The sequence below is a fragment of the Sylvia atricapilla genome, chromosome 14 (assembly GCF_009819655.1).
Source record: "Sylvia atricapilla isolate bSylAtr1 chromosome 14, bSylAtr1.pri, whole genome shotgun sequence".
Lineage (NCBI taxonomy): Eukaryota > Metazoa > Chordata > Aves > Passeriformes > Sylviidae > Sylvia > Sylvia atricapilla.
Genome location: NC_089153.1, coordinates 17,410,558 through 17,433,811, shown reverse-complemented (window position 1 = coordinate 17,433,811; position 23,254 = coordinate 17,410,558). Strand labels below are relative to the sequence as shown.

Below are 23,254 nucleotides of genomic sequence, written 5' to 3'. Positions count from 1 at the left end.
GTTGGGAAGCAATTAACATCAATCTAAAATTTAGCTGGTTTAGGGGTTCGGCTCTGAAATAAAAAGCAATTAGTGCTGTGGCAAACTGAAATAATTCATTGTTTTTCCTTAGTTGACTTAGCAAAAGGAGTCTGCCTTCACCAGCAGCTACAATTAAAAGGGTTCTGTAAAAGGTTTTTTCCTTCAAAAAGATTTTTTTTTTCCACCTGTTTATCCAGAGTGTAACAACCTGCCCCCCCACACCTGAGGAAGCAAGAACCCTTTATGGAGTTCAATATCCCAAAATCTGCCCGGAGCACAACTGTGGGATCGATATTTCACAGTGTAGGAAACCCCACTGTGAAAAGCCACTGTTCACAAAGGAGACACAGGAGCCCTGCAACTTTATTTGAATAAAAGGAGAGAGCCCAATACCCTGAGGGGTTTCTTAAAATTCCTTTTATCCTCAACTCCCCGCTGCCTTCATCAGAAATTCCATTTCTCCTAAGCTCACTCTTCCTTTCCCCATTGGTTCTGCGACAGACTTTGTGCTGACCCTTTTATCTATTACCCTAAAGATCAGGAGCCAAACTTGTCTGGGTTTTCTAAGAACCTCCCCCTTTTCAAAAGCCATTTCAAACCTTTCATTAACACCCCTGCCCTCACCCATGGAATTATTGGTGAAGACACCAGCACACATCTTTCCCTATCCAGCATTAAGGAGATTTTCCAAGGGAAATATTGTCCAGCACAGGAAAATCAGCTGCCAGCTTGGAACAAAGCTCAGATTCTCAATTAAATGCCATTTCCCAGCTTGGTGCAGTGGGTTAACAGGAAAGAAAGGGGAAGAAAGGTGGGGGGAAATAAAGCAGGGGGGAAAAGGATGGGAAAAAAAGTAGGCTCAAGGAAAAAAGGAGAGGAAAAAGCTGGGGGAAAGGGCAGGGGAAAAAAGGTGGGAAAAGTGGGAAAAATAAGGTGGAGAAAAGGGGGTGAAGGGAAAACAGGCAGGAAAAAAAGGGGGAGAGGAAAAAGGGAGGAAAAGGGTGTGAAAAAATGGCAGGAAAAATTAGGCAGGAAAAAGGGGGTGGGAAAGTGAAAAAAGGGAGGGGAGAAAAGGCAGAAAAAAACCAGGTGGTGGGAAAAAGGCAGGAAAAAAAGGAGGCCAGGGAAAAAAGGGCAGGGAAAAAAGGGTAGGAAAACGACAGGGAAAAAAAAGATGTGAGGGAAAGGGAGGAGAAGGGGCAGAGGGAAAAACGGCAGGAAGAAAAAGGGCAGGAAGAAAAGGCAGGGCAAAAAAATACCATGCAGAACTGGTGTAGATAAGAGTCACTCTAAAATATATAAGAGAGTGAGATTTAGCTCCCAGGACATGTCATAGCAGCAGAAACTCTCCTTTCCTGGGAATGTTCTGCAGGGAGATGATGGGAGCCCTACCCAAAATCCAGGAAGGTTTTCACTGCCTTCAAAGGCAGGGCACAATTAGCCCAAGAGAGGCAGAGTCTGGCCTCTCAGAATTGCTGTAAGCAATTGGAGGTTCTCATTTCAAAGCCCTTGACAGGATCTCATTAACCTACTGCCTTCTAATGACTGTGCCCAATAACAATCGGCGGAGTTCAAAAAAATCCAATCAAATAGAAATAGGAGAAACTCGTGGGTCATTTAGTTTTTCTGCTCTGGAATTAGAGAAAATGAGCTCTGCCACCTCCCTGGAGCTGTGATGAATGCAAGTTCCAAGCTGAACTGTCCAAACTTTCCAGGAATGTCTCTCCGACGTCACGTCGCGACCTTTTCAAAATTCGTAACATTTTCGACTGAGAAGAAAACCTGGACTTGTGTAGGCCACATTTGACCCTTATCCCAACACCAGGGTGATGCCACGTCCTCAGAGGAGCTCCAGGAGCCCCCCAGGCCAGACCCTGCTGCACCAGCAGAGGCTTTGCTCTGCAGGCAAAGAGGAAATGTCACCCTGGAGATGCATTGTAGAGGATGCAAAGATGCAATGTCACTGCCCTGCCACGGCTCAGGGGCCGCAGGAGCCCAGCCCTTCCTCCTACCTCACATCCACATCAAGTTCTTCCATCACAGGCGATAGGCAGCTGGGAGTTCAACGTCCATAGAAGAGACTTCATCCTGCAGTGGAGACAGAAATACAGGGATGAGCTCCAGGATTCCCCAAAAATGCGAATTTACCCCAGTGAAGACACCCACTGGAGGGTCCAAACCAGGTGCTCTTGGCTTTTTTGGCCATGTGGGCACCCCCCAGCTCATGTTCAGCTGCTTTAGACCAGCACTTCCAGCTCTTTTTCCATCAGGCATCTTTCCAGCTCTTCTTCCCCCAGCCTGTCTCTGTGCCCATTCCAAACTACCTGCACGGCTCACCCAGGAACTTCCCAACTTTCAAAGCCACCAAGAGGAGTTTGAATAGAGCCGAGCTGAAGCAAAGTTTGCAAAGCCCAGGTGGGAAAACACAAGCGAGAAGGCTTTGGTAAATTAGTTTCTGTTTTTACACAAACCTAAAACATTGAGTTACCACTAAATTAAAGCAGGTTTCCTGTGACACTCTATTGTGCAGCCTTATGAATACTTCATGGCAGCGCTGTAATTACAAAGGACTAAATGCTTTTGCAGCTCGAGTTAAAATAACTGTACTTACTTCCAGCACGGCAAAGTGATGTAAATATTAATGGGCTTTTTAACTCCATCAAAATTCCATCCTGGCTTCCAAAGAAATGAATGCACCATCTTAATAACGCGCTTGTGCACTTGGCTGCTGCTAATCCAGTGGGGGAAAAAAAAATAGGCTCAGTTTCGGAGCACTCGAGGCTGTTGATTACCCCTTGTGTTGTCTCTAGGGAGGCAGAGATAAAGGCACCACTGGAGCTGTTAATGCCAACCCAGATGCAAATAACGCCACGGTGGGTTTTTTGGCTTCAAAAGAGAGCTGGAATCTGAGTGCCTCAGCCTTCCCAGACACTGATGTCGGGTTTGCAATGCAAATGAGCCCCCCATCTGCAGCCCCGGCTCCGTGTCTGCCGCCAGGTACGACTCAGACATCACTTTGCAAGGAAAATTTGCTGGAGTTCAAAAGGATATTTTTATCCAAGAAAAGGCACAACGTTTGGCTGGCTCCTGTTTGCAGCTTAAAGCTTCAGCTGGTGATTATTTTGGGCGCATTCTGGAAGCTGGGGGTTGAAAAGCTGCTGCTGGGTTTTGCAAAGGAAAGGGTGAGAGGTTTAGAGAGTCACCTCTGTGTCCCCAAGGCCTGACCCCCAACTTAAATTTGGAGGAAAAAGCCCCAAATCCACTCTCCCGTGCTCCTGCTCTGGAATTCTTCCCTAGGACAAAGTCCCTGGTGGGGTTTCACTCTATTGAGATATCAGCATAAAATTAATTCTGATTTCTCCTGCAAAACGGATTAAAAAGTTTCAGTGATTTTGTATGTAAACATTGCAGTTAGGGAGCACCTTTTTCCTTTATTCTTCTGGGAAAAAAATTGTAAATTTTTGTGTGCACTGAGGTCACACAATATCTGCACCATCTTGCTGTCATGGGGACATCTACAATGACTGAAACTTTCTATATAAGAGTAAAAAAAAAACCCAAAAAAACCCCAAAATAAAAACAAAAAAAACCCTAAAAACAATTTCTAAAATGGAAAAAAAAATCTTCACAAACAGACAAACCCCCCAAAGCAATCCAGGAACCAGCACGGAGAGGCTGCACTGGGGGGCTCAGGGATGAGCTCAGCTCCTTCCCTCTGGGCAGACTCTGCCCCTCCTCATCTCCACAGGGAAATGGGGAAACCACCGAGGACCAAAGGCTGGGTCTCTCCCGGTGATTTATGGCATTAACTCGGGTTTCACCTGTCACAGGTAGAAGGGTTTGGCTGGTGGCCCTCAGGTGTCTCCTGGCACCACAGACTCACCTGCTGTGCCCACTGGAGATGGAAATGCCCCCCCAGATACCAACACACCACACCATCTTCCCTACAAGCTCTGAGACACCCACACATGGCCCAGCCCCTTCATTCCCACCCCACTCAGCCCCCATCGGGTCCCACTTTGTGTCACCGCTCAGCTGGTGACAGCAGGAGCTGAGTCACGGGGAGAAGCTCCCAGCCCCGATTCCTGCAGCGCTGGCCTCTGGAGATGCTCCAGCACTTGTGCCACCCGAAATGTGCCACGTCCCAGGTGGACTCAGCCTTGTGCAAAAGCCATTTTCCCAGCAGAGAGACCCACAGCGTCCCTTTGCAGTGGGAGGGATGGGTCTGAGCCCTGAACCAAACCAGTGACGGGCTCCAGAGGCAGGGATTCCTCCGGGAAACCCTCCGGGGAGAGCAGCGACACACGAGCCCATGGCAGAGCATGGAGCACTGATGTCACAATGAACACTTTTCCCAGGCTCATTTCCCGAGGAGCAAAACGAGGAATTTCACACACCTTTCCCACTGTGGGCAATTTGATTTCCAACCAAAGGCTTTTCTTTTTTCCTCAAACACAACAAAATTCCTTTACCTGAGACTGAGACATTCTTGCTTAGGCGAGGCTGGGACCCTGCATTCATCACACACCTTCATTTTCTAATTAATCCTAATTAAATCCCTGTCGGCAGCTCCATTAGACACAAACCTCGTTCACATGAGCCTCAGACTGGACCCAGCTGTGCCTAAACTGCATCAGGAGTTTAGAGAGAGGAAAAGGTCCCCTCTGAACCTCAAGACTCAGTGGGAGGGTCCCCCTGACCCTTTTGGGTCTCTGGTCATTGTGTAAATCATTTATAAATCATTCTAGATCAATTTTAACTCTCTTTTCCTTGGTGTTTTACCTCCCTGTAGTAAGGAACAGAGTGAACCTTGCCAATGAACCTTCCTCAGTCACACTTTTAACAGGATCCTATTAAAACCCCTTCTGCCAATACCTTTGGAGGTGACTGTGAGGGATCAAAATGATCCGTTTGTGACACCAGAGAGCAGGGAAGGGGATGCAAAAATAAACTCAGCTCAGTTTCTGCGTGTCTCGTGCTCTCAGTGAAGAATTGGGCTTATCCCCGAGTGACTTTGTTCTTCTCTTTGTGAGCTGAAGGTAAAAAAAAATCCCCTTTACAATGATCCTTTGCCACTTTTCTGGAGCACAGAGGGGTGGGCAGTGATGAGGGCTGATTTCAGTGCAGATTTCTGGCAGAAACACGGGTTTTTTATGGGGTAACACAGAGCAAAAGGGTGTTTAGAGACTGTTTAACCTTCCCCTGGGAATTGCTGTCCTCCACACCTCAGGCAGGAGATGCTGGAAGTGCAGGGAGTCGTTTAGGTCCCATCCAGTGTGTGATTCCTGATTGAAACCAACAGAATCTCTCTAACAATCATAAATAAAGACCATCTAAATCCATGATTTCAAGAGGCTCCTCGCTTTCTGCAGTGAACATCTGCCAAATCAAAGCTGGGATTGAATAAGAAAAAGAGCTGTCCCTCGATTCCCTACACACTTCACATTTGGGGTGGGGATTTTCCATCATTATCAGAGAGAAAGCAGTTTGTTAGCAGAGGTTAACTGGCCCACATCTCCCCTGCCCACATTAAACTGATATTTTTGAAGTGAGAGTCGCCTCGATGCAAAGACAATTTCTCCCTCATCCCTGCAGAGAAGTCCAAAACCCTCCAAGTGCTGGAAGGAAATATCCTGCCCGTGACAACGTTTGAGGCACAGGAAATATCGAAGCGATTCATCTTGTTCACTCCAAGATAAAATGGTTTTATTTCCACCCCTTTGTGCCCAGGGCACTGTCCCCTCTTGCCTTCCCTGTCACTGCTCTCTTTTCTCCCCACGAAGGACAGAGCTGATGAGAAATCCCTCAGCTGACACAGAGACAGATTGTTGGGCTGATTTTCACCCAGCACCACTCCAGCAGGTTAAAACAGAGCAGGTTGCTCAAACAGAGGGATTAAAAGAGAGACGTGACACAGCCCAAAAATTAAAATGGAAACAGCTTGAAATAGAGAACACAAGAAGAAATATCTTTATCTTTTCAAAGCTCTTTATCTTTTAAAAGCTCTGAGTTTAGGGGCTCGTGGTCCCCTGGGTGGCACTGGGGTGACAGTGGCAGCCACACCTTGTAGCAAACAGCCTTTCTTGGTGCCAGCCTGGCCCTGGCAGCTCCCTCGGTGCCTCCTCAGCCTCACAGAGGTTATTCTGCCATGTTCAAGTTTAAATTCCAGCCCTGATACCAAACCAGCCCCAGCAGAGTCCAGGGGAAGGGCACAGGGAGGTGACTGTGCCGACCTGGATCCAGCAGTCACAGCAGTGACGTCCCCTGGGTGGCTCAGGGGTGACTTTGCTCCGCAGCAGAGACATCTGCAGCAGAATTGGCCTTTTCCAGGCTCTGTCAGTAAAACCTGCACATCCTCTGGGGTTATTTGTCCTGGCAGGGGCACGATGAGCTCTCACAGCTCTCTGCTCTCACCTTCAGCAATTCCTGGCAGTTTGGGCATCCAGAGAAAGCCTCCAGCTGCACTCCCAAAGCTCAGCCCAGAGAAACATCCCATGGGAGAGCCTGGCTCTCACAGAGCACCAAAACCACACTGAGACATTAATTAACAATAATTAACAGTGGCCAGCTGAGGGCACAGGGATGGGTGAGTCCTTCCTCACCCCCGGGTGTGATCTGTGCAGGGCTCTGGGCTCCCTTTTGGCTCACACTTCACCAAACCTCCTCAGAACTCCCTTTTTATTTCCTAGAAACACCTCCCCTCTTTTCTCCTCCTCACACCAGCACTGGGCTGTGGAAGCTGCTGCCCCAGGAAATCCCCAGCTGCGCTTTCTGTGTCAGATAAATTGTTTTATTTAACAATATTTAAATATATATATAGTTATTTAATAATAAATTAAATATTTTCAATTAATCTATTAAATAAAGGACAGTTTTGTCCAAAAAGGCAGCGTTTGGCTGGCTCCTGTTTGCAGCTTAAACCTTCAGCTGGTGACTCTTTGGGCACATTCTGGAAGCTGGGGGTTGAAAAGCTGCTGCTGGGTTTTGCAAAGGAAAGGGTGAGAGGTTTAGAGAGTCACCTCTGTGTCCCCAAGGCCTGACCTCCAACTTGAATTTGGAGGAAAAAAAAACCCCAAATCCACTCTCCCGTGCTCCTGCTCTGGAATTCTTCCCTAAGACAAAATCCCTGGTGGGGTTTCACTCCATGAGATATCAGCATAAAATGAATTCTGATTTCTCCTGACAAACCCACTCGTTTTTCCCCCAATTCCTCCATCTCCTGCCCCGTTTCCTGCCCAGGCTGGTGTGTGCTGGACTCGTCCCGCTGCCCATCTGGAGCTCAGGCACAAGCACAGCTTTGTTGTGGCAGGATCCAATGCCTCTGCTTCAGTTTTTATTGCTGCCATAAGCTGGGGCTGCAGGCTGTGGAAAGCAAGCAGGAAATCAGCTCCTGCTTTGAAGATTTGGTCCCTAAAACAGCACAAAGAAGGGACAAAACCCTCCCCACCCGTGTCAAACACAAACCTGTGCTTGAGCAGCAGAACTTTCCTTTCCTCCTCCTGCTGCAGGAGAGAGAAGAACTCCTTGGCACCCACTGGGATGGTGAGCTCTTTCTGAGGAGATTGAATTACTGGGGAGAAGCTCTTTGGAGCTTTTGTTGAAGATTTCAGGGAGCTCAGAGAGCCCCGTGTTCCCTCAATAGCCGGGATAAAGGTGGCACAGGGATCCCGGGGCAGCTCCAGGCACTGAAGGCACCTCTGCTTCCCAAACTCATCCCAGTTTATCCCAGACTGCTGCCATTCAGGGCTGTTAGAAATATTGGGGGATTCATTCGTGGTTTTTTTTAGATAGATATCCTGTATAAAATATATGCTGCATTAAATACCTCTTTGAAATAAAAGTGTGGTGCAACTACAAGTCCAGGAATAGGGGATCCATTCACCTGCAAAATGAAGAAGGGTGTCCCCACCAGGAGATGGGATTCCCAAGTGATCATCACCTGGTTGGGATTTTATTTATATCAGACCCGGGCATGTGAATGCCAAATTCCCAAAAATCTGATCAGGAGCCCCAACACTGCCCAGAAAACCATTCCCCAGAGCAGCAGAGGGGAAAGAAAGGAAATAGGAATTGGAGCACCCACAGAGTGGACAATGGGATGAGGAAACTTTTACCTTGAGCAATAAAAGCTGTATCAAACTGGACTGTGGGCAGGAGAGGTGACCAGGGAGGACAGGGCATCTGAGGGTCACCCAGTATCGATCCCAGGGTCTGTGCTGAACCATTGATTCTGGCTTTTTTTTTCCCATAAAATACTATTTCGCAACATTTGATCAATGAATTAGCATTTTTTAATGAAATTGGACACGTTGTTTATAACCAGGCCGAGTGCACCAAGCTCTCTAATTAGACCCGTGGCTAATGAGTGTTTGATTAACCCCACTGCTAAATAAATGATATCCACTGTCCTCTGGGGCTGTTGGCAGGGCTCAGAGCAGCCCCTGGCGCCAGCCCTGCGCCTTAACCAGGTGTAAAAACATCACACAGCAATTCCTGCATGGAAAAGGTGCTTAAACACTGCCAGGGGCTTCTTACCTTTACTATTGCCCCCGCTGCCCGGGCAGGGGCTGGGTGCCCAGCCCTGGGGGTGACACTCACAGCTCTGGGCTGGGCATCAGGCACAGCTTGGGCTGGAAAAACCCTTTTTCTGACCCACGGATGGGGCTCCTGAGAGGTGTTTTAAAAGATTTCATCCCGTTTTCAGTCTCGTGAGAAGGGTGAGACAGTGCAAATGTTTTAATTCCCTCCACCACAATCAGCAGCCAAACCATTTCCTAATTACAATCCATGAGAAGCGTTTTTTGGCCTATCAGCTTTGGCCACACAATGCTGCTGATGCCTTAAAGTCAATTTTCTATTAAAATACCCCACGTGGGTCTTGCTACAACACACCTTTCCCAGTTCTATTTCTCCAAAATACCTGGTTTATTTGCAGGCTCACCATTTGAAACTCGTTTCCAGCTCCATTTCTCTCCCAGCAATGTCTGTCCTACCCCATACAGCACACAAGAGTTGCTTGTTTTTATATATATATATATATATTTTTTTAGCTCAAAACCTTTCTCTGCTTCAAATATTTCAAGGCCTAAAATTCAACTCTGTTTCAAACCTCTTTCTGTGTCAGCTCATGGCAAGGCTGTGCAAATCCTCTGCTTTTTCAGCTCCCACAAGGAGATTTTCAAACCCTGCCTCTGCTTCCCAGCACTTCCCAAAGCTCCCAGAGCCTCCCCACCCCAGCAGTGCCCCACTCCCTTCTGAAACATCCAAAAGAAACGTCTCCAAATCATCCTGAAAGCGTTTTGCACTTCTCCTCTTGCCCCTGAGAAGGAATTGCCACGTTTTATTCCCATGCACAAAGAATCTCTGATTTTTTTTTTAATTTTTTTTTTTTTTTTTTGCCACTTAACAGCCACCACAGGGAATATTCCAGCAAATAAACCCATGAGGAATCCCCTGGGAACAGCAGATTTTGAACTGAATATTGGGCATTAATTATTAATCGGTTCTGAGTTTACAGTGGCAGGGATTAGCAAGGAAAATCTGTTTTAATCCCTAAGATCATTCAACAGGACAAAGGAATCAGCAGCCTGTGACTTTTATATCTCTTGGAACTGAACAAAAACAGCTGCAGCATCAGCAACCAAAACCAAAAAAAAAATTAAAATTGCAATGAATGGCCAATAAATCAGCCCAGAAAAGAATCTGAATGTTGTCAAAGTTGGTGATTCTTATTTCTTCATCCAAAATTCATCTAAAAATCTCGGGTGTAAAGATCAGTGTTCAGTCATCTCCAGGGCTCTCAGGAGTGAGGGATTCCTTATCCTTCCGCTCACCTGGGCTCAGGGTGTGCTCCTCCTGTGCTAAGTTAGTTTGGAGGCTGCAGGGGTTTATGGTCTGGGAGACTGGAAAGGGCACAGGCAGCATCCCTGGAGCTCTTTATTTGGAAATTCTGTGGTTTTAAACAAGGAAAAAAAAAAAAAAAAAGTTTGGTCACCACCAGGCAAAGCAGCTTAAGAGAGAGCTGAAATTTCTGTGAAAATTATGATATAAAAATTGTCCTTTGTGGATTCATTTAGGGCAAGAGTCTGAGGCTGACCAAGAACTTCTGCTGGATGGAAATCCTGTTAATTCAAGGTGCTTTGGGGTATTTTTTCACTAAAATTCCTTTGCTTTCACCTGTTGAAGCTCCTCTCTGCCCTGGTCTCAGTAATTGTGCCAAACTGTGATCATGCCTCAGCTGGGCCTGAGCAGCTGCAGAGACTCCAAACTGTGCCACAGAAAACTTGCCAAACTTGCCAAATTTCCCAAATTTGCCAAATTTGCCATCAGAGAGCTGCAGAAGGGAATTCCCCCCTTGCCCAGCACACCTCTGGAATTCCCTCCTTGTCCCCAGGCTCACACCTGGCAGCACGAGGATGCAAATTGTGGGGCTTTTATTAAAAAAAAACCCTCCAAAAAGTGGTTTTAAAATGCTGATTTCCTGTTTGCTCTCCCTCTCTGGAGCCCAGGGACTCACAGGGGGTGGAGGAGTAGCTGCAGCCCACAGATGCAGTTTGAGGCTGCTTTTAAAAACTTCCACGTGGGTGTTTGCCAAAGGAGCTTTTTTTAAAAAATATTTTATTTTCTTCCCCTGCTCGTGAAACAACTGACTTTTTTATTCCTATTTACACAGCCCCTCGGAAAGCAAATGAAAAACTCGCCCCTGAGAAGTTGCAAAGTATTAAATTAGCCAAAAAGTAAATGTTAGTTTTTTGGGAAAACATGTTCCAGGTGTGGCTGCCAGACTCCTGCCAGCCAGAGCTGCAGCATTTCAGGGGATAAAACAGCCTGGATATGAAAAAAAAAAAAAAAAAAGGAATGTCACTGCTATGAAAATAAAACCAGATTTTGCTTTCAAGCAAAAGCTGCCTGTGAGATATTTCTTTCACCTGGATGTTTTTTTCCCAGGGCTGGCAAAGAAACTGGGGGGTTCTCAGTCCCCAAAATGACCTGGCAGCCTCCCAAAGCAGGGAGTCACTCCACAGCCACTCACAATGAATTATTTCTCACTCACAATGAATTATTTCTCATTTGGGATTTTTGGTGTTTTTTTTTTTTTTTTTTTTTTTTTTTTTTTTTTTTTTTTTTTTTTTTTGTTGTGTTTTTTTTTGTGGTTTTTTTTTTTTTTTTTTTTTTTGTTTTTTTTTTTGTTTTTGTTTTTTGTTTTGTTTTGTTTTTTGTTTTTTTTCTTTCTTTTTTTTTCTATTTTTCATTTCTGCTCTCCCTGATCCTTTAAGACCCCTCCATACACATTTAGCATCACACACTTTTCTTCTTGGAGTTCATTTTCCCCTGCAGTCCCCTGACTCCAGCACTGTTCAGTGGGCCCTAACCTGCCCTTTAAAGAAATTGCTCCTTTGAGGAATAAAACACCCACCTTAACTAGAGAGCTGCTTCTCCCACTGCATTCATTCCATTAATTAATTCTCTTCCCTTCACTCCAATTAACTCTAATTTCTAGCAGCACAGGAGCTCCAGCTCTCTGTGGCCAGACCCTCTCTGTAAATCCCTTAGGAATTAATGATAGCTCAGATTTTGGGACTAATTGTGGCACCAATTTATTGATTTTTGCCCCCAGAGGAGATGCTGCCTGCCTGGAAAAAAACCCCTCCACCATCCTCAGCTCCTCCAGACACAATACAATTCCAAAGAACCCTGCTCAAGGATAAATCATCATTAAAAGAAGGCTGCTGAGCACATGGTTTGCAGCAGAGGCTGGGAAGGGCCAGGACAAGGTCACACCGTTTGCAATTACTGTTAAATGTGGATTTATCAGGAGTGGATCCTCTGGAACAAACCTGCCTGCACACCTGAGCTCCTTCAAAATATCCCAATGGATGCACAAAAGCGGTTTTGGTAGGATTTGTTACAATTTAGGGCTCCTCAAGGGCACTGCATCAGGCACAGCAGCCTGCTGTGGGTGAGACTTTTCTCTGGGATCGAGGATGTGGATGGAGAATTCAGGAATTTCTTGGTCTGTGCATGAGTCCCGCTGGGATTTTGGACCTTGGCCTTCATCCATCCTACCCTTGGCCTTGGGAATGGCAGCGTTTGAACTGACCTCCCCAAACCAGCCTCATTTCTGCAATATCTGGTGCAGCCCTTCTCCACCTGCTCCTCTTCTTCCTTCTGCTTTTCCTCCACCTCCTCCTTCTCCTCCTCTTCCTCTTCCTTTTTCCTTCTCTTCCTCCTCCTCCTCCTCTTCCTCTTTGTTTTTCCTTCCCTTCCTCCTGCTCCTCTTCCTGATCCTCCTCTTTCTCCTCCTCCTCTTCCTTCTTCTTCTTTTCCTCCTTCTCCTTCCCCTCCTCCTTCTGCTCCTTCTCTTTCTTCTCTTCCTCCTCCTCTTCCTTCTTCTTCTTCTTTTCCTCCTCCTCCTCCTATTCTTCCTACTCCTCTTCATCCTTCTTCTTCCTCCACCTCTTCCTCCTCCTCCTCCTCCTCCTCTTCTTCCCTGGCTGAGCACAGCTCAGCTTTGGTCACCCCAATTCCCTGGAAACTGTTCCCTCAAGGAATTGATGGGCAGCGATCAGGAGCTCCCCCAGGCTGAATCTCACCAGAGCTCATCAGAAACTGGGGAGGAGAGGGAGAGGAGAGGAGGGAACAGCCTCAGAGGAGGAACTGACGTTGCAGTTTTTGCCTCTCTCAATTCTCCAGTAAATAAAGAATTAAGGAAGATTGCTGGAAATGTGTCCATTCAGGCAGCAGCTGAATTTCCTGCGAATTGCTTTGGGAGTGAGGGAGGAGGGGAAAGTGTGGAGACATCACAAAGAGCAGCGAGTGACTGGTGAGCACCCAAACCCTCACTCTGCACGTGTGCTGCTAATGATAGAAATGGAGATGTGCTCTCATAAAAACCCTTATTGAGCGAAGGAGCGTGAAAATAAAAAATAAATCCAGCTCTCAGGGAGATGGAGAGGGCAAAGTGATTTATCGTGGTATTTGTTCCGGAGGAAGGAGTGGCCCCAGGTTTTCCCTGCCCCAGTTCCCCCAGTGGCTCCCACTGCCCTGGGACTGGAGCCAGCTGAGCACAGGCTGAGGATCTTGTGTGAAAAGGATCAGCCCAAATCACAGAAACACGGGATGGTTTGGGCTGGAAGGGACCTCAAAACTCATCTGTTCCACCCCCAGCCATGGGCAGGGACACTTCCCACTGTCCCAGGCTGCTCCAGCCTCATCCAACCCAACCTTGGGCACCTCCAGGGATCCAGGGGCAGCCACAGCTCCTCTGTGCCAGGGCATCACCTTCCCAGGGAGGAATTTCCTCCCAAATATCCCACCCAAACCCACCCTCTGCCAGCTGAAGCCATTCCCCGTGTCCTGCACATTCCCTGCGCATTCCCTGCGCATTCCCTGCGCATTCCCTGTGCATTCCCTGCGCATTCCTTGCGCATTCCCTGCGCATTCCCTGCGCATTCCCTGCGCATTCCCTGAGCATTCCCTGTGCATTCCCTGCACATTCACTGTGCATTCCCTGTGCATTCCCTGCGCATTCCCTGCACTCCAGGCTCTGGCAAAAACTCCCTCCTCCATCATTCCTGGCTCCCTGCAGATGAACGCTGTGATGTGCCAGGCCTGGCCCTGTCCCTGCCCCTCACAGGGAGGGGGAAGCTGCTGGGAAACCAGGAGATCTTTGGATATTTATCCTGGATGCACTCGGGGACAGGGCAGGAGAAGCTGTGCTCTCGTCACAGCCAGCCAAGGCAACCAGCAAGAAGTGCCTGTGAACAGGGAAACAGGAAACCCTGAGCTGCCACAACCTCCTGCCCTCTTATCTGCACCTTTGGTTTATTATATTTAACCAGGCTTTTGATCTGAGGGAAGAACATCCGAGGGGGAAAACGGCACCAAAAACAATCTCTTTTGTCAGCACCAACTTGGCAGATCCAATAAAACCTCGGAGCAGCATCAAGAACCCGAGAACTGCTTCAAGTCAGCAGATCCAGCAAACAGCTTTGCTTTGGGATCTTGGCTTTCCCTCAGAAAATCACATCACACCGAAGTCAGGCTTTTCCAGCGGGAAGTTTCCATTTGTCACTTAAAAACCAACTCACTACCCTGAAAATCTGTCACGCAGTTGCTGCAGATCTGTGTCTCTTTTCAGGCTGTAAAGGAGATTCTGAGGCCACGGAGAGAAGACTCAGATGGAGGAGAAAGTTTGGAAGAGACCCCGAGGAGCTGTTTGAGCAGACCCAGCGATATTTTCACCTGCTGTGGATGACATTTGGAGATGGAAATTCCACGTTCTGGTTTTGCAGTCTCCCAGGGGAATCCCATGCAGGGATTTTTTTCCAGGCTCTCTCCTCAATCTTCCTCACTGCCTTTTATTGCTGTGATTTCTTTTCCTACCCTGGACAGATTGTGTTTATTCCTCTTGCTGCAGCTGCACAGCAGCCCCCCAAACAGCCCTGGCTGTGCTGTCACTGGCACAGAGCTCCCCTGATCTGCTCACTCCTGAGCCCTCCCGTGGCTTTCCTCAAGTGCAGACCCAAGAGGAGCCCTGGGAGGAAGGATTCCTTCCCTGCTATCCGCATCCCAGCCCTCTGGATGAGCTCTTTGCCAGCCTCAGCTCAGGGTTTTGGTGACTCCTTGTTCTCTGTGTGGGACTTTTCCATGCAGTGCCTCATCACAGAATCACAGAATTGGGGTGGAAGGGGCCTAAAGCCCATCCAGTGTCACTTGTGCCATGGGCAGGGACATTTTCCACTGTCCCAGGTTGATCCATCCCACCCAACCTGGCCTTGGGCATTCCAGGGATCCAGGGGCAGTGCTCTGCCCTGGGCACCCTGTGCCAGGGAACAATTTCTCCTCCAGGCTGAGCAATCCCAATTCTCTCAGCTTTTCCCAATCCTCTTGGCCTTTTCTCCGTGCAGTCAGTGATTCCTTGGCATACCTCCTCCTCATCCTCTCCGTGGGTTTCCTCGGGAAGATCCTTCCCCAGCACACACTCAGGGATGAAAGTGCCAGGAGGGAGGTGGGAATTTTGCACTGATCCACCTTCCTGGCTTCTCAGGTGGGATAAACTTGACCTCCCCCAAGGCTGAGAGGAGGCAGATCCTCCACACCCAGCTCCTGACACGGTTCATCTCTGCGCCTGGGGGCTGCAGACTTGTCCCCAGCAGCCCCAGGACACTGTGAGAGACCTCCTGCAGTTTTCCATGGGGTGAATTCCAGAGGATCCTCCCGCAGAGGCCACCCCACGGCCACTTCTCTCCTTTTCCTGCTGCTTTTAGTTGGGTTTTGTTAAGCCTTTGTCACCTAAAAAAATGTCTTCCTGGGTGCCAAGATTGGAGCTTTCAGCCTCTCCTGGGTTGCCTATTTTTGGATCCTTGATCTGAGCTCTCCTTGCTCGATTTTTTTTTTTTTTTCTGTGTGTGCGTTTGTTTTGAAGAAAAACCCAAAAGCTGGACCAATAAATGTCTGAGCACCCAGAGAGTCGTGAGGGATCAGATGTTTGCTAAAGAGGAGGGATGTGGGAAAGGAAGGAATTGCCTGGGGAACGCTGCAGAGCCAGAAGATCTCTCAGCTCAGGGGAGGGCAGGGAATTCTGGAGATGCAAAAAAACAAACACAGATGAGCTGGAGGAAAGAATTAATCCAAAGCAGAATTAATCTGCTGCCACCATGAACATTATTGCTCACACCAAACAGTGGGGTGTGCTCACAGAATTCCCTGCAGCAGGAATTCCTGGCTGCTGGAAACCCTCCCTCTGCTCCAGCAGGAAATCCCTCACATTTTACAGGTCTTTGTGCTCACATTGCCCTGACCCCAGCCCAGGTCTCACACAGGTCAACGACCCAAATTTCTCCTCCCTTTCAGCCTTTTTGTGCTCCGTGTTATTCCAGGGAGCAGGGAAGTCCTGAGCTGAATGGGCAGAAGGAAATCCCTTCTTCCTGCACTCCTCAATCCCCTGGTTATGTTTTAATCAGCCCCGAGCAGGTTCTGCTTGCAGAATTTTATTAAAAGCAAACACAAGAGCAGCAGGGCTGCTTGTTTTCCTCCCTGAGCTGGAATAGGAGGGAATCTGATCAATAAAACAACTCAGCCAAGCAGAGCCCCTGCAAAAACTCATAAAAAGCATCTTGGCAATTCGTTGGTTTTTTTTTTTTTTTTTTTTTTTTTTTTTTTTTTTTTTTTTTTTTTTTTTTATCAGCTCCATGATTTTTTTTTTCCTGCTGCCCAAAGGAGGCTCCTAAACCCAGAGCAGTGAGGAGATGCTCTGCCCTTCCCTGCTGCCCTGGGGAGTTCTGCCTGGGAGAGGTTTGGAAGCTGCAGAGGTGAATTCCCTGTGTCTGTGAGGATGCAGCACGGCTGGGAGCCAGAGCCAGGGATGGGGAGAGGATGAAGGCAAAGAGGAGGAGGAAAAGGGATTTTCTTCATTTTCCATATCAGCCTGGGCTCTTGGGTGCCTGTGCCCCGGGAGCTGTTTGCTGCAGGACACCCCACACCCCAGCAGAGTGCTAGGAAGGAGTTTGAGCTTCACCCCTGAACTTTTAAGCAAAAAGAACCGGAAACTTTTGTGCTTTTCTCCCCATAAGTGGCCCAGTGCCAGGACAAAGGCACCTGTTGGATCCTGGAGCTCTTCCTCAAGACCTGCAGCTGTTTGCTGTATTTTTATTGGGCAGCAAAGCCAAAAACTCCTCCTGGATCGTGGAATAGTTAAGAGAGAGCCCTGAGGGCATTTTTGGGGTGTCTTGGCAGGTGTGGGGAACCCCCCTGCACCTCGCACAGCTTTTATTTTGCTGCGTAAAATTTGTTATTTTCTCTTTAATTAAAACCCTTTTGCTCTTTCCAAACACCTCCGATCAACCGATTTTTATAATTTAATCTCGGTAATTTTTATAATTAAGCCGTTTCAGCCCTCAGGGTGTGATGCACCTTTTGTGGGGCTGGAAACACTCTGGCCTCACACAGAAACTCAGCAGCTGTTTTACTGGCCAATTGCAGTCCCTGCCCTCTGCCTTCTCTCGGTGCTTCCTCTCCCCTCAGTTTTGGGGATGATGTTTCCTGGAGGGTTCAGGCTGAATCTGCCTTCTCCTGTTTGGACTCCACCATCTGAAGCCAGCTCCTGAGCACAAAATTCTGGTGGTTCTTAATGTTCTTGGGAGAAGCTTTCCCTTCATCCTTAACCCCCCTGCTCATTATTATTATTATTTCACAGATTCCTTCAGCTTCCCTTATCAGACACCTCCATGTTCTAATTCCTAATTTATATTCATTGCTGCAAGTTTCCCTTATTTTTTCTGGGGACGGTGTTGACTGGGTTTGGGTTCCTATTTTATTTCTTTTTTATTTTTTTTTCCCTTCTCTGCTGAGTGATAAAAATTTGGCAGTTTTTCCTGTTAGGGAAAACATGTTTTTGTAACAATCCCGTGGAGGGCCCGTGAAGAAGGAGCAGGTTCCACGGCTTTGGCTCATCTAAAATCAGCTGCAGCCCTGAATTCTGTCAGGCAGAGCTCTGGGAGGGGCTTTCACGGTGGCACCTTTGACTCCAGGGATGTTAAAGCAGCCATAAAGAGCTGGAGCTCCACAAAAAAATCCTCCTCAAACTTTCCTGGTCCGTGTGGAACCAGCCTGGCTCTCACCAGTTCACTACCAGGGTCCAACCAAACGCGTTCTGGTTCAGCTGAGGAGCCCCAAAAGAGCCAGGACACCTCAGAACAACTTCAGCATGGAAGAGCTCATCTGCTGCTTCCAGAGCTTCAGCACATTGAGTCCTCTCAGGAAGGATGGGAGAGGTTTAATCGTGACCTTGCTGACCTTGAAGCAGCCCTGGTGCACCACAGCTTTGGGGATTCAAGAGATTCAAGATTCAATTCAGGAGATTCAAGGTTCAAATGAACCCTCCTGCAGCTGGGGAAGGGGCTGTGAATTGAGTTGGGTGACACTGAGGTGACACTGTGAGGTGACACTGAGGTGACACTGTGAGGCTCAGCACTGCAGCCTCGGGCAGCACAGAGCCTGAACCACGGGGAAGATAAAACTTCAGGCATCACTGGCCTGAAGTGACGGGGAGAGAGGCGGTGGGAGCCTGGCTGGGGTCCCACAGAGCCGATTGTCAGAGGTGCTGAGTCCCTGCAAAGCTCCCCAAAGGATTTCAGACCCAAGTGTGGGGGTGAGAACCTCTGGAGATGCTGCAGGAGGTGGGGAGGAGAGTCACTGAAGGCAGAGCTCGGGGCAGTTCACAGCCAGAACCCAGAGGAATGATGTCCCAGCTCAGTTTGGTGCCAACAGCCCCAGCTCCAGCCCCTGCTGCATCACCCAGCCCAACAAAACCCGTCTGTGAGCAGCCAAACCTCCTGGCTGCCACAGGACACACCAAATATTCCCCCAAAGAGGGGCACAAAGTGGCTTTTCACCCTCCTGTCCCCGTGGCAGGCTGGGGACAGGACCCTGTGACTCCCTAGACAGGGTCACTGCACCCCCAGCCATTCCCCCTAATTGCCTCCCTAATCACATCTAATTGTTCAAGTTCTGCAGTGTTCTTGCAGAGTAATTTGCTTTTCCCCCCACCGTGTGCCCCCTCCCTGCAGCCCCTCATTAGATTATGGGCTCTCATCAGAATAAATCTAATGGAATTACACAAGGAGAGCAGATTCCAGCCAGCTGCTTTGCAAATCCCGGGTTTGGGATGGTGTGAGCTGAGGGCTCAGCCCTCTCCCACCTCCTGGCCCCACAGAGCCAGTGGAACACACCCTCTGAGGCAAAGGCAACGTCTCCCTGATAAATAACCACAAAATAAAGGTAGTCCCACAAATAAAATTAAAAAAAAAAATGCACCAAGGAGAGCAGGGAATTCCAGGGAACAGAAAGGGGTTAAATGCAAAAGCCATGAGGATTTCCCCCCTTTCCCACAACGAGGTTGTTCACACTCTGCTGCCCAGGAATCAACCAGGTTCACAAAGAGACATTGGCACCATTTCATTGGGTGTACTGGTATTTTTATAAATGATTTTTTTGAGAGAGACTAGCTAAGGAATGAGGCACAGGAAAGAAACCATCAGGACAGGGGACAGTTTCTGACTTGACACTCATCAGGGTCTTTTTGTGCAAATGGATATCGGTGTTAATATCCTAAGTGGATATTAATTAGTGGTGTTCCCATGAGAGGTTTTCTTTACGCCCCAGAGCTTGGCACTGTCACCCCACAGATTTTAGTCACAGGGCTCTCAGGATTTACACCAGCGTTCACAGAATTCCAAAATCATTTCAGTTGGAAAAGGTCTCCCAGCCCTGAGTCCAACCTGTGCCCAATCCCCACCTTGTCCCCAGCCCAGAGCCCTGAATGTCACATCCAGAAATGGGCACTCCAAACCTCCCTGAGCACTTCCAAGGTCAAAGCATTTCCTTTTCCATGCAGAAATTCCTGCTGCTGTCCCCCCTGAGCCCCTCCTGGCCCAGCCTGAGCCCTTGTGGATCCCCAAGCAGCTGAAGCCAGAGGGGCTCCTCAATTAATCACTCAGATTATCCCCGTTTGTGCCTCTGAACAAACCCAGCGGGGACAACCCTGCCCTGCTGCCCCGCTCCTGCACACAGCAGCTGTTGGGAGTTTGGCACTGTGCTGCTCTTCCCCCCAAAAACACAGCACAGGGAGAGTTCCCAGGCTGTGCAGAGGGCCAGCTGCCTCCTCACACCTTCCTGGCACTTATTCCATGGGGGACACAGCAGCGGGCACAGCCAGCCTCACACAGGGCTTTGGGCTCCTCACCTTGTCCTCCCCAGGAGCGGTGTGGAAGGCAGCTCAGAGCTCCATGCCCAGCTGCATCTCCCCTGAATTCACCTGCAAACTCCTTCCACAAATCCCAGAGGTTTCTCCCCCCGAGGGCTCAGCCCTGTTTCTGGCAGGCACCTGTCCCCTGCTCTTTGTCCTGCCCCAAACTTCCTGCAATCCCTGGAAAAGGGGAGCAAACATGGACAACCAGAGGCACAGCAGCTGGCTGCAGAGGATGGAGAGGAGGAGGGGGAGAAGCAGAAGCGCTGCTGGCACTTGCTGGGGCACAGTTGGCACAGAGGAGCTGAATGTACCAATTTGGAGACTTCCTAGAAGGGCTTAACGAGCCCACAGGCTCAGGCAGAGAGATTTAAACCAGAGTTTACAAAGTTCCTGGGCAAACTCAACTCTTTCTGTCTGTCCCCGGGGCAGAGGCTGCTCGAGGAAATGAGACAAAGAGCCCTCGGTGTGGAAGGAGTTATTACTTGAGCAAACTCACAGCCTGACTCATGTTTGTTTTCCAACGGCGTTGTTGGACAGCTCTGACAGAGCCAAGGTCGGAGGGAAGAGGGAAGAGCTCCTCAGAGGAGAAGAAGCTGCTGCTGCCCCTTTGCTGTCCCCATCCCTGGTGGGGATGCTCCCATCCCTGGTCCCTGTCTCCTGGGCACACTTGTGGCTCTTCTTCCCCCAAGAAGTGGCACTGCACATCCCTGGGCACTTCCCTGGGGAATGACCTCAGCCAGGCCACCCATCGCCCTCGGCTACTCTGCCAAACCCCAAATCATCCCCTAAAAAGCTCCACTCTGCCTTGGCCAAGCGAGACCAGCCAGCTGCAGTAGCAGGGGACAGAGAAAAACCATCCTCCTTCGAGGAACACGGGGCAAGAGTCTCACTCACAGGAAAGCATTTTAGTTTTCAGAAGAAATGAAGTCACAATGACATCACACATTTCAAAGCTCCGGGCTGTCCGGGAGCCTAAAGCTGGCAAAGCAGGACTTGGCTCCTTCCTCGCTGCCCTCAAACAGCACGAACCTGCAGCTGGGTGAGGTTTTAATTACTCACCCTTCTATCAAGTTTGCGAGGGTGAAGTTTGGGAGCAAGGGGAGACGCCTCAGGGGCTCGCGGGAGTGACACTGTTCCTTCACTCCCAGGCACAGAGGTCTCTCTGTCCCCGGCTCGGACCCACAAACTCCACTCCCAGCCCCCGAATCAAAGCCCCCGGGCTGGAGCAGGCTCCTGTGAGCTTCTGTCCCTCTGGAGGAACCCGGAGCAAGCTGCAGCAGCAGTGAAATGCTTTAACCTCGGTGACACGAGGGACACAGAGCTCGGGGAGCTCCGCTGTGACAGGAGCCTTTGCACTCTGGACCCTGGCACAGCTCGGAGCTGCCCCAGTCCTGGAAAACACCTTCCTTCCCCAGGGAATCAGGGAATTGTGAAGGCTGGAAAACCCCTCGGAGGTCCCCGAGTCCAGCCGTTCCCAAGCGCCGCCAAGGCCACCACCGAGCCGCGTCCCCAAGTGTCACAACCTGCCCGTCCTTGGAGCCCCTGCAGGGACAGCCACTCGTGCTCCCTTCAGCAAAGGTTCCTGCTCGTGCAGAGCCCGCCGAGGCTCCCTGTCTGCCGGTGGATTCCCCTGTGCCAGCGGCTCCTGCCCTGTGCCCGGCTCCTGCCCTGTGCCCAGCTCCTGCCCTGTGCCCAGCTCCTGCCCTGTGCCCGGCTCCTGCCCTGTGCCCGGCTCCTGCCCTGTGCCAGAGGCTCCTGCCCTGTGCCAGAGGCTCCTATCCTGTGCCCGGCTCCTGCCCTGTGCCAGAGGCTCCTGCCCTGTGCCCGGCTCCTGCCCTGTGCCCAGCTCCTGCCCTGTGCCCGGCTCCTGTCCTGTGCCCGGCTCCTGTCCTGTGCCCGGCTCCTGTCCTGTGTCATGCTCCTGCCCTGTGCCCGGCTCCTGCCCTGTGCCAGAGGCTCCTGCCCTGTGCCCAGCTCCTGTCCTGTGCCAGGGGCTCCTGTCCTGTGTCATGCTCCTGCCCTGTGCCCAGCTCCTGCCCTGTGCCAGAGGCTCCTGCCCTGTGCCAGGGGCTCCTGTCCTGTGTCATGCTCCTGCCCTGTGCCCAGCTCCTGCCCTGTGCCAGAGGCTCCTGCCCTGTGCCAGAGGCTCCTGTCCTGTGCCCGGCTCCTGCCCTGTGCCCAGCTCCTGCCCTGTGCCCAGCTCCTGCCCTGTGCCAGAGGCTCCTGCCCTGTGCCAGAGGCTCCTGTCCTGTGTCATGCTCCTGCCCTGTGCCCAGCTCCTGCCCTGTGCCCAGCTCCTGCCCTGTGCCAGAGGCTCCTGCCCTGTGCCAGAGGCTCCTGCCCTGTGCCCGGCTCCTGCCCTGTGCCAGAGGCTCCTGCCCTGTGCCAGAGGCTCCTGTCCTGTGCCCGGCTCCTGTCCTGTGCCAGAGGCTCCTGTCCTGTGTCATGCTCCTGCCCTGTGCCCAGCTCCTGTCCTGTGCCCAGCTCCTGTCCTGTGCCCAGCTCCTGCCCTGTGCCAGCCTCATTCCCGCCGCTCCCGCGGGTCAGCGCTGCCCAGCCCAGCGGAACCGGCGGTGGCTGCTCGCTGTCACCTTTCCCTGTGCCACCACACGGGCACCGAGCTTCCCTCCGCTCCCTCCCAGCGCTCCGGGGCTCTGCCCGGGGGACAGCGGGCACGGGACACGGGGAAATACAGAGCACGGCACACGGGGGACAGCGGGCACCACACCCGGAGGACAGCGGGAACCGCACCGGGGAGACAGCGGGCACGGGACACGGGGACAGCGGGCACGGGACACGGGGACAGCGGGCACAGCACACGGGGCACAGGATACGGGGGACAGCAGGGACTCCACCCTGAGCGACACCCGGCACCGCACCCGCATCCTCAGCCGCATCCCCCCGGCGCTGCCGAGCGGCGTTCAGCTCCCCCCGGAGCCACTCCACCACCATCCCCCCGGACCCCCCGGACCCTCGGCCGCTCCCTCCGCCGCCTCCCGCTCACCATGGCCGGGGCAGAGCCCCGCGGCTCCCGGCGCTGCTCCTCCGCCTCTGCCGCTCATCCCGGCGGGGCGGCACTGCCGCGGCCGCTGCCCGGCTGCGGGATGTGTTGCTGTTCCCCAGCCCAGGTGCGGGATGTGTTGCTGTTCCCCAGCCCAGGTGAGGGATGCGGGGCTGTCCCCAGCCCAGCTGCGGGATGATGCTCTGTCCTCCCGCCCAGATGAGGGATGCGGCTGTTCCCCAGCTCAGGTGCGGGATGTGTTGCTGTTCCCCAGCCCAGGTGGAAGATGTGAGGCTGTTCCCAGCCCAGGTGGAAGATGTGAGGCTGTTCCCCAGCCCAGGTGCGGGATGTGGAGCCGTTCTCCGCCCGTGGCTCCGCGGGCAGCGCCCGCCCCCGGCCCGCCCCGCTCTCCTGCGGGGGATGCCCGGCCCCGTCCCCGCCCCGCCCGGGGAAAGCCGGGGCCGTTCCCCTCGGGAGAACAA

The 23,254-nt window shown here is 50.9% G+C and overlaps 1 protein-coding gene across 1 annotated transcript in view; it reads right to left on the bottom strand.

The window, feature by feature from the left end:
• Nucleotides 1–22,723, bottom strand: part of HTR4 (5-hydroxytryptamine receptor 4) — a 54,926-nt gene extending 32,203 nt beyond the window's left edge. The window contains exon 1 of the mRNA XM_066329568.1: nucleotides 22,500–22,723. Coding sequence (XP_066185665.1) covers nucleotides 22,500–22,723 — 224 coding nt within the window. The remainder of the gene's footprint in view (nucleotides 1–22,499) is intronic.
• Nucleotides 22,724–23,254: the final 531 nt, after the last annotated feature.